The sequence below is a fragment of the Dasypus novemcinctus genome, chromosome 18 (genome assembly GCF_030445035.2).
Source record: "Dasypus novemcinctus isolate mDasNov1 chromosome 18, mDasNov1.1.hap2, whole genome shotgun sequence".
NCBI lineage: Eukaryota > Metazoa > Chordata > Mammalia > Cingulata > Dasypodidae > Dasypus > Dasypus novemcinctus.
In genome coordinates, this window is record NC_080690.1 from 69,795,510 (window position 1) to 69,805,881 (window position 10,372).

Consider the following 10,372-nt stretch of genomic DNA (forward strand, 5'->3'; position numbering starts at 1 on the left):
CATGCAACTCCTTTCCGAGGCTTCTCATTGGTGGGCACTCCTGCCAAAAGCTTTCTTTTGTTCCGGAGGCGGGGCTCGGCGCCCTGCCCGCGTTCCGATTGGCCCCGCCGACCGTCTACCACCAGCCCGACATTGCTGTATCTGCTCCTTGTGCGCCCATTGGTGCTGGAGGACGGGCCTTCTGCGCCGGGGGCGGAGCAGGCGAGAGGCCCCACCGTGGATTGGATGGTGTCAAGACGAGGGGCGGTCCCTACCGGCGGGGCGGTCGGGAGGCGAACGGAGAGTCTTTTCAGCGCTGAGGACTGGCGCTGAGGAGGCGGCGGTGGCTCCCGGGGCGTTTGAGCGGGCTCACCCGAGCCCGCGGGCCAACGCGGATCCAGGCCCGACTGGCGGCACCGCCCCGGACTCCCCGCGGGCCTTTCTAGCCGCCATGGAGGACGGCGTCTATGGTAGGCCAGCGAGGGGCGGGGCCGGCCTGGCGCGGGTGGCGCGTTGGGTCCCAAACCTTTCGCCGCGCACGTCCCTCCCCTCACCCCGGCACGCGCAGCCCCAACCGCGCGGTACCTTCGACGCCCCGCTTTTGCGGGGCGCGGGACGAGCTTCCGGCGCGGCCTGAGAGCGGGGCGTTCCAGGCCATTGTTTGGGCCGAAACTGTTTCCGGTGGCGGTGGGGGGGGGGGCGGGATGGAGCAGGGAGGCGAGGCCGAGCGAGCCCAGTGCCTGCTGGGAGCGGGGTGGGGAGCAACCTTGGGGGCTTACGCGGAGCCCGCGGGGGCGGGGACCCCCGATGCCCCGCCCCCCGGCCCCGGCGCTCTCCAGCTGTCATCATCCGGCCCCGCCTTAGTTACTCTCATGGACCCAGGAGTCTGGCCACCCGCCCCCGTCTTCGCTCAGCACCCAAGAGCCCCGGTCCCCAGCTCCCTTGCCAGTAATGGAGTCAGAAAACCAACGCCTCAGCTCCCTCCCAAGTAATGGACCCAGAAGTTCAGGCTCCCCTTCCCCCTCTTTCTCAGACCTAGGAGTGCGGTCCCCAAGTCCCCTCCTCCCCCAGGACTCAAGTCTGGATTCCTAGACTTTCCTTTCCGGGATGAAGGAATCCAGCCTGCAGCCCCTTATCCCCCAGACGTCAGAGTCGGAACCCCCATCCACCCCCAGGCGTCTGCCCCCACCCAGCCCTGTCCTCCCCCCAGATTACAAGAATCCAGGCCCCCAGTCCCTGAGACCCTGACCACCAACCCCTGACCTCGGTCCCCAGAGCCCCCAGATCTGACTCCGGAGGAGAGGATGGAGCTGGAGAACATCCGACGGCGGAAGCAGGAGCTGCTGGTGGAGATCCAGCGCCTGCGAGAGGAGCTTAGTGAAGCCATGAGTGAGGTCGAGGGTCTGGAGGCCAATGAGGGCAGGTGAGAACTGGGGCTGGGCTGTGAGGGGCTGGGGCCCTGGCCAGGGGTGTCCAGACATTGACCCTCCACCCCTCACTCTCTGCGCCTGCAGTAAGACCTTGCAGCGGAACCGGAAGATGGCAATGGGCAGGAAGAAGTTCAACATGGACCCCAAGAAGGTGCTTGGGGCCGTGGGAGCTGGGATCTAGACAGGGGATTCTGGTACCTCCACATTCCGGAAGTGTGATGGTTACAGACAGATCTGTAGGTGGACAGCTGGGTCCTAATTCCTAGATTCAGATATTGGCTGGTTGGTTGTTCCAGGAACACTAACCAAGTGTTTCAACCTTCTGGCTATTGCTTGTGCTATATGGATCCACTTTTGGTGCCACCTAGGGTTCTGATGTCACCTAGGGTCCTGAGAAGAGCTTGAGACATGTGAGGAGGGTTAACCAGTGCTGTGACAGAGGGAGGTACCAGAGCTGTGGATGCCCAAGGGGAGAGCTTGGAGTCAGGGAGGGCTTCCCTGAGGAGGGGCCACTTAGGGCAGATTGAAGGATGGCTCGGCATTCAGGTGGAGGCAGGATGTTGGTTCACTGTCACTCATTTAGCACCCATTTCCCAAGGCCGCCTGCCAGCCGGGCTCAGCGTTAGGTAGCGTGGGAGACTTCCAGAGGAGTCAGACTCTGCCCGGCTCTTGGGAAGCCTCTTGAGATAGCAACCACACCCAGAGTGGAGTAGCACTGTGATGGGGGTCCTCAGGGTGCAGGGGGAGCCAGAGAAGCCCCCAACGCAGCCTGGGGTTTGGCCTCCACGGCCCCACACAGACAATGTCTGCTAACCACTTCTCATTCTACTCTTCTTGCCGAGACCAGTTGTAGTTTGGGGTCACTTTACCTGGGCCCTTGGTCCTTGCCGGCCCTCTTCTTGGTGTTGGGATTAACAGGGCAGAGGCAGAGGCAGAGGCAGGGAGGGAGGGTACGTGGGGACCGAGAGGAGCCTGAAGGTGAAACCTGGCCCTGCCCTGGTTGGGGGGAGGTGTGTGTGCTGAGGTTCCTGGTTCCTGGGAGTGTTGATGGTGGGCAAGTGGGCTCCACCGCCCCCCAGGAAGACCCAGCCCTGAGACCCAGCCCCGACCTTCCAGGGCATTCAGTTCTTGGTGGAGAATGAACTTCTGCAGAATACCCCTGAGGAGATCGCCCGCTTCCTGTACAAGGGCGAGGGGCTGAACAAGACGGCCATAGGGGACTACCTGGGGGAGAGGTGAGAGCACCCCGCTGGCCCCCGACCCCCTGGCCCCAGCTCCTGCCCTCACACTGCCCGCTCCGTGGGGGAAGAAGCCCACAGCCTCCCCGAGGAAGCCCTGCGCTGCAGCGGAGCCTGCTGAGGCAGGGCTCAGGCTGCGCGGGAGCACCCAGGGCCATCTGTGGATGGCTGGGCCACCTGGGGACCTTGTGTGAGCATCTAGGGAGGGTGGCGACCATTCATGCATGTCTGGGGACAGCGGAGACCGCGTGTGCGCATCAGGAGTACGGGAAGACCGTCTGGGGGGGATTGGTGGGCAGGGGACCTGGTCGTCTAGGAAGAGTGGGTGCCAGGGATGTTTAGGCAGCCTCTGGAAATCTAGAGTGCTGGGATTGCACAGCCGGTGTGTGGGGACCATCTGAAAAGGCCTGGGATTGTTGGGCTACCTGGGGCGCATGGGGGCATAGGGGTCATCTGATCACCTGAGGTGCCTTGTGACAATGTGTAGCCATCTGAGGTGCGCAGGGGTTACGTGGACATCTGGAGACATCAATTTCTTGGGGTACACAGGCCCATCGATGACCGCTGGGGAGCCTGGGCGCCGTCGGAGAGGTTACAGTGGTTGGAACGTGTTGTCTGCACTTGTGTGTGTGCAGAGATCCGGCCAAACCCGGGTTCTCGCAGCCCATGATCCTAAGCGTCCCTGCCCCAGAGGCATGCCCACAGCAGACGCTGTGCCAGAAGAGGCCACTGCCTCCCGGGGCTCGGCTCCCGGCCCACTCCCACGCTGGCCTCTCCAGCTCCTTCCTGCTCATGGTCGCGTCTCTGTCCTAGGGAGGAGCTGAACCTGGCGGTGCTCCACGCCTTTGTGGATCTGCACGAGTTCACTGACCTCAACCTGGTACAGGCCCTCAGGTGAGGGGAAGGGCTGGGAGGGCAGGAGTGCATGTGCCAGGGCTTTCTCACTTGCTGGTGACAAACTCCACGCAGGTAGGCTAAGGAGAACGCCAGCAGACCAGGGCGTCGATGGCCTCCCTCCCGCGTAACTAGCCAGGGGCTCTGGCTGTTCTCCCCACTGTGTCGGCACTGCTTTCTGCAGACCCTCCTCCCACGGATGACCCAAGTCCCTAGTAGGCACCAGACCTGCCTGACAACCTCAGCAGAAAGAAAGAGGCGATTTCCTCCCAAGTCCACGAAAAAATTCCGGGGCCAAGGTGCTCATTGATCAGATGAGCTCATGTATCTATCCCTGAACCAGCTGCTGAGGCCCCGAGATTTGGAGTTCTTCTTGGCCAGTTCCCAACCCGGGGACTGAGTGGGGGGTGGGGTTCTGCCAGCCCTGGCACCCATACCCAGCCCCTCCTATCCCAGGCAGTTTCTGTGGAGCTTCCGCCTCCCCGGAGAGGCCCAGAAGATTGACCGGATGATGGAGGCCTTCGCCCAGCGATACTGCCTGTGCAACCCTGGGGTCTTCCAGTCCACAGGTGGGGGCAGGGGGGCTGGGGGCTGGGCCCTGCCTGCTGGTCTGCAGGGGAAGGGCCGGGCGCCCGCAGGCCCGGGCCTCACCTACCCTGTCGCGGTGCAGACACCTGCTACGTGCTGTCCTTCGCCGTCATCATGCTGAACACCAGCCTGCACAACCCCAATGTGCGGGACAAGCCGGGCCTGGAGCGTTTCGTGGCCATGAACCGCGGCATCAACGAGGGCGGGGACCTGCCCGAGGAGCTGCTCAGGGTCAGGCCCCCTCCGCTCGCCCAGCCCCTCTGCCCTATCCCCCTTGCTGGCGCCTCCTCACCCCCGCCTCCCCTGGCTGCACGCCCTGCCCTGCCCGCACACTGCCCGGTGACGCCAGCATGCTTGCCTCCGTCACGGCCTCGCCCCTGTGGCTGTCCCTCCTCTCTCTGAGGGCCCGGCCCTCTGTTTTCCCGTCTTCTGGGCTGGACCCTGCATCTCCTGGGCTTCCTCCAGGCCCTGGGTCCATCTGAGGCTCCATCAGGCCCGTCTCTTTCTCGGAGATCACGCCAGGCTCCTTGGCTCCTGTGTCTGTCATCTGTCATCGTGCCCTCCTTTGCCCCTTTCCCTCTGTGTGGTGCCCCTCACGCTTCCTGCCTTCCCCTCACCCCCCCCAGCCTCCCCACCCCGGGCCTGTCCCACTCATCCCACTCTTAGCAGCCCTGGCTGTAGAGGCACTCCCACCCCCATCACCCCCTCCCACCCCCACCAAGGGGCCCCCGGCAGGGTCCCAGAGCCCTGGCGTGGCTGACGCAGCCCCGCCCCTCAGAACCTCTACGACAGCATTCGAAACGAGCCCTTCAAGATCCCCGAGGATGACGGCAACGACCTGACCCACACCTTCTTCAACCCGGACCGGGAGGGCTGGCTCCTTAAGCTGGGTACGTCCCTGCAGACCCTGCCCGCTGCCCCCGCAGGGGGAGGGCGGGCCCGGACCCCCGGCTCGCCTCCCCCGCAGACCACTGCATGAGCCCAGGCGAGCGGCTCCACCTCCTTGAGCCTCGGGTCCCACATCTGAAAAATGGGACTGAAATGGGGAGCAGGCCTGCCGCCGGCCCAGGCCCAGGCCCTGATGTGCACTAAGTGCCCCCAGCCCCCTGCCCCCAGCTAGTGCTGCTGGGGCCGAGGACTCCATGTGGAGGCCAGGAAGCACAGTCCCCATGGGGGGGGCATTCTCTCAGCTGCAGTCCCAGGGGACCGGGCACCCCGGAACTGGCTTGGCAGGAGCACCCAGTGGTCCAGGGTGGGGCCAGCTCCGCTCTGCGGTCTGTTGGCCTTGGCATTCGGCCACGAGCACGGTGACTGGTGCAGGTGTCACATCCTCCCCAAAGCACACCCATAGGCAGAGGAGGGCCTGCTTCTCCCAGAGAGCCAGGGGGCCTGCCCTGGGCTCCCCCAGAGCCCTTCTCGACTCCCGGCTCTTGGGTGGGAAGGGAGGAGCCTGGCCTGGCTTAGGTATGTGGAGTCCCCGTGGGGTGAGTGGGTGGGCCAGGCGGGCGGGGGCCAGCCCACCCTGCAGTGGGAGCCTCCAGCAAAGTCCAGGTCAGTCAGCGCAGGCACCGAGGGGCGCCTCTGCCCGGCATTACTGCGAGGCTTGGGGAGGTGCCGACGCTGGCTGCAGGGAGCTCGCTGGGGGAGCTCTGGAAATGTTGGTGCCCAGGCCCCCGGGGGACTGAATCAGCATCTGCGCTTTGCGAGCTCCCCAGGTGTACCCCACGTGCACCAGCAGCTTAGAGCAGGCCCGGGAAGTAGGTGCCACGTGGGCCTTAGCCATGGCTGCGAGGAGACGCCAAGGAGGAGCCACCAGCTGGGGCCGCCCTGGAGGCAGCGTGGGCAGTGGGGGTCGGGGAAGGCCCTTCCTGGGGGCCAGGCTAGCCCTGAGGTGGCTTTTGGCTTTGGCCGGGGCTCGGGAGCTCCCCCATGTGGGCTCGAGCCATTGCCTCTCCCTGAGGAGTGCAGAGGCGCCTGGTATGTGAAGGACGCGTGTCACTTTCTAGCGCACATGCTGGCCCAGATCCAGCGTTGGATCTGGGGTGTGGGGGGCTGGGTCCTCCAGGGCCAGGCGCGAGAGGAGCCTGGGGGGGGCTGAGGTTCCTCAGGCCACTGGCGGGGGGTGAGCAGGGAAGACAAAAGCCCAAGCGCCACCTTCACTGGGAGCTCCCTCCCACAGCTGCCCCCCTGGCGGGAATTGTCCCCACTTTCCAGATGAGGAAGTGGAGGCTCGGAGGGCAGTTTCTCAGTGTCCCACCCACGGCCCCCCACAGAGCAGAGGCAGCCTTGGGCTGGGGCTGTGACCAGGGCACCTCTGAGTGCGTCTCTTTCCTTCTCGGCAGTTAGAAAAACCCCTTCTGTAGAATGCTGGGGTGCAGGAGAGAAGAGTTGGGTTGGTTGTCATGGTTGATGAATCCAGAAACAGGTCATGTTGCAGCAGGCAGATGGGGGCCCAAATAAGTCTCCAAACTGCCCCCCTGGAGTTGGGGAGGGCAAGAGGTCACCCCAAGGTCACACAACCGGTTTGTGCTGGGGCTTTGGTGGGGGTGACCTCTGGGTGGAAGCATCCTCACCGAGTCCACGGAAGGCCCTGCCAGCCTAGGACATGCCTGGGGGTGGGCTGGACCCCCGCTGATGCCGGGCAAGGTCACAGCCCCCCGCAGTGGGGCGGTGGGCCAGGGTTCCTCGGCCCTCTTGGGAGGGAGCGGGTCCGGGCCTGTGCCCCAGGTGGATGTAACTGGTTTTCTTCCCTCTCTCTCCCTCCCCCCTCTGATTCCCTCCACTGTCTCTGCCTCTGCCTGCCCCACCCCCTGCACACTCCCGCCTCGCCCACCCTCTCTCTGTCGCCCTGCGCCCTATTCTGCCTTCCCTTCTGCGCCCGGGCCTGCCTGCTTTCTCGCTGTCTGCCCCAGGAGGTAGGTACGCAGCCCAGCCTGGCTCCCGGCCGCCCGTCGGGGAGAGGGCTGCCCAGGCCCGAGCCCCCAGGGAGGAGGGGGACTCAGGCAGCTCCCGTGGGGCGCTCAGCTCACCTGGCCCCACCCGCCTGCCTCCCGCTGGCTGTGTCCAAGTCCCCGGAGCCCCACCTGTCCTGCTCTGCCTCGCACACCCCCCTCCCAGCCCTCCCAGAGGCCCTGCCCCCCGGTTGAGCCCAGGCCCCCTCCCACCCCTTCCCTTTCAGGGGGCCGGGTGAAGACGTGGAAGAGGCGCTGGTTCATCCTCACAGACAACTGCCTCTACTACTTCGAGTACACGACGGTGAGGTGGAGCTGGGCTGGGGGCCACTGCCGAGGAGAGGGCCTGGGCCCCTGGGTCTGCGGGGTGGGGACTGGGGGTCTGACTTCTGTTCCCTTTGTCTTTCAGGACAAGGAGCCCCGAGGAATTATCCCTTTGGAGAATCTGAGCATCCGAGAGGTGGATGACCCCCGGAAACCAGTAAGACCCTCCCTGAGCCTTCCTGCCGTGGTGGGGTCCCCAGGGCCAGCTCTCACCCGCTGCCCCTCTCTCACATCTCCCCAGAACTGCTTTGAGCTTTACATCCCCAACAACAAGGGGCAGCTCATCAAAGCCTGCAAAACCGAGGCGGACGGCCGGGTGGTTGAGGGTAACCACATGGTGTACCGGATCTCGGCCCCCACGCAGGAGGAGAAGGACGAGTGGATCAAGTCCATCCAGTGAGCCAGAGCCGGGCGCGGAGGCGCTGGGGGCGCTGCGGGAGGCAGGGCTGGGCCTGGGCGCTGCCCCTCAGCCTGGGGTTCCTCCCCTTCTGCAGGGCAGCTGTGAGCGTGGACCCTTTCTATGAGATGCTGGCAGCGAGGAAGAAGAGGATTTCTGTCAAGAAGAAACAGGAGCAGCCCTGACCCCTTGCTCCCTACTCCATTATTTATTTTGGAGCTGCCCCACCCGGGTGGCCGGACCCCTGGGCCCTGGGGCTATGGATCCTGGTTCCCCATTTGGAAAATTCACCACCAGTAGCTCTTCGCATTATTTGTAATTAATGTGCTGTTGGTAATCTTATTATTTAACCCCTCGTGGCCTGTGGACCCCTCATTTCTTGGGGTTGGGGCACTTGGAGCCAGCCAGCGGCCGCCTCAATGTGGGCGGGAGCACCGACCTGCTGCAGACGCTGCGGGCCGCTCACGCTCGAGGGAGGCCACCTGCGACGACGGGGCAGTTGCACCCCACGACATTGACTACAGGAGCTAGTGTTGGGTTAGAGTTGCCCTGGAGTCGGGGTCTGGAGGTTTCGGGGGCTACATCGAGCCCATCTCAGGCACGTGCTAGTAGCCTGCTGGGCCACGCTGAAGCTCATCCCTCTCCTGGGGCAGGCCGCTGTGCCCCCTGGGCCAGCGTGAGCGCCCCCTGGGCCGGCTTGGCCCCCCGGGGATGAGGCTGAAGAGCGAGAGGGCTGGGGCCTGGGTGCAGTGGTGTGAGGATGCTGCAGCGAGGCGGAGCAGGTCCCTGGCGCAGGCACGGGGGCGGCGAGCTCGTGCGCTCGGGGGTCTTCGGGGCTCCTGGGGCCCCGGGTTTCGCCCCTCAAGACGCTTAATGCCAAGGACGGGGCGGGGACCTGCCTTCTAACATCTCACCCCGGCCCCTTTCCCGGGCATCTGACAGCCTCGGAAGCGCAAGGACCAACTTCTTTGGAGGTGGGCACTTGGGGGGAGCAGGTGCCACCTTTGCCCTCCAGTTTATGCCCCCAAAGAAAAAGAACTCGAGGACTCCGCTAGGGGCGTGCTGTGGGACTCCCAGCCTCGGGTCCCACAAGAATTCAGAAGAAGCTACAATCCCTGGCAGCTCCCGGAACCAAGACGCAAATGAAAACCGCCTGCTGCCCGGGCCCTCGGGGGCTGGAGTTCCTCCCAGCTCCCTCCCAGCCACCTCGAGGTCGAGCGCCTGCCTTTGTGGGGCACTCTCGGCGGGGGCGGGGGGGGGGGGGGAACCTTTGAAATCGGCCCCTTCACCACAGGCACCCGCTGGCGGGAGGCTCCCGTTGCACTAGAACAACGCAGCCGTCGGCGAAGGTGGCGCCCCCTCCCCGTAGTGGGAGATCGCCGCGGACTACAATTCCCGGCGAGCTGTGCGGCATCTCTCCCCCTCGCCGCTGGCGAGAACCAGTTTCGAGGTCTCCTGGGAGTTGTAGTTTCTTACAACCTCGCTGTCGGGTTTACCGTGGTCTGGCCCCCTTCCCTTTCTGGAGGTTACGAAGAGGTCTGACCGCTTCAGGCGCCAGGGACTGATGGGAAGCCGCGTCCCCAAGTAAATTCCAACACCTTCCAGGAGTGCTAGGGAAACAAGCCCCAGTTCGATCATGAGAAATGAGATCCTTGGGTATATGGGGGGGCCTCAGTGCCCACCGGCCTGTGCCGCCCTCTTCGGCGGAATCCCGCGGCTACCACCTGAGGGGGCAGCTGTCTCTCGAGCTGGGCGGACGAGGGAACAGCGTGTGCGAGCCTCAAGGCAGGCCAAGGCTGCGTGTTGGAGTACACTGCGGCTGGGAAGCACAGGCACCCCCGCCCTTGCTGGGTGGCGCTGGAGGGCGGCAGTGGAGGAGATGAGCGCAGCCGGCTGGCCCCGGCTGAGGGTCTGGGCTCCGGCGGGCAGGCGCAGGGGCAGGGACTGGGGGTGTGTTCTGGGTGGGATGGGAAGGCAGGCCTGGGCGTGGAGCCATCTGGTGTGTTTGGACTGAGGCTGGAGGGAGGTGCCTCTGGCTGAGGTGAGAATAATTTGGAGGTGAGGGGTGGAAGCGGGGGTGACTTAGGAGGTGGCTGCAGTTGTCCAGGTGCAGGGTGGCGTGGCTGGAGGTGGCGAGCAGTGGACCCGCGAGGGATTTGAAGGAGCTGCCACGGGACTCACCGAGGACTGGGTCAAGAATTTCCGGAGTCTGACTTGAGCGTGTGTTCCGCTCACTGAGATAGGGTTAAAGGGGAAAAACTCGGTGGTCCTATTTTGGCCAAAATAAACTGAAGCTGTTTGTGGTATAGACATTAAAATGGTCCAGGAGGAAGTGGATGTGGCTCAAGCAGCCGAGTACCCACCTCCCACGTGGGATCCTGGGTTTGGTTCCTGGTGCCTCCGGGGAAAAAAAAGGAGACAAGGGAGCTCACAGGGGAGCTGATGTGACTCAGTGGTTGAGTGCTGGCGTCCTGCATATGAGGGTCCTGGGTTCAATCCCTGGTCCCAGTCTTTAAAAAAGGGAGTCTTTCCATTTTACTCTTCATCCATTTCCACAAGGACCAAGGATTC

General features: G+C 64.3%; 1 protein-coding gene across 3 annotated transcripts; it reads left to right on the forward strand.

The window, feature by feature from the left end:
* Window positions 1-8,156, forward strand: CYTH2 (cytohesin 2). 3 transcript variants are annotated; one of them, XM_058280521.2, is made up of 12 exons: window positions 4-449; window positions 1,255-1,402; window positions 1,494-1,560; window positions 2,526-2,644; window positions 3,461-3,541; window positions 3,998-4,110; window positions 4,212-4,360; window positions 4,908-5,019; window positions 7,308-7,384; window positions 7,490-7,561; window positions 7,646-7,800; window positions 7,899-8,156. In XM_058280521.2, exons 1-12 carry the CDS (start codon window positions 431-433, stop codon window positions 7,984-7,986), a joined length of 1,200 nt encoding a protein of 399 aa, XP_058136504.2. In that variant the 5' UTR covers window positions 4-430; the 3' UTR covers window positions 7,987-8,156. The 3 variants fall into 3 exon arrangements, with proteins under 3 accessions (XP_071065462.1, XP_058136504.2, XP_058136505.1); XM_058280522.1 differs by lacking the exon at window positions 4-449 and adding an exon at window positions 863-967 and having other exon boundaries at window positions 4,908-5,020; window positions 7,306-7,384; XM_071209361.1 differs by having other exon boundaries at window positions 1-449; window positions 7,646-7,942.
* Window positions 8,157-10,372: the final 2,216 nt, after the last annotated feature.

Coding starts and splice junctions, on each gene's coding strand:
- CYTH2 (XM_071209361.1), top strand. CDS start 2: ATGCAACTCCTTTCCGAGGCTTCTCATTGGTGGGCACTCCTGCCAAAA. Junction 3,542..3,997: donor AACCTGGTACAGGCCCTCAG/GTGAGGGGAAGG, acceptor CTCCTATCCCAG/GCAGTTTCTGTGGAGCTTCC. Junction 7,385..7,489: donor ACTACTTCGAGTACACGACG/GTGAGGTGGAGC, acceptor TTTGTCTTTCAG/GACAAGGAGCCCCGAGGAAT.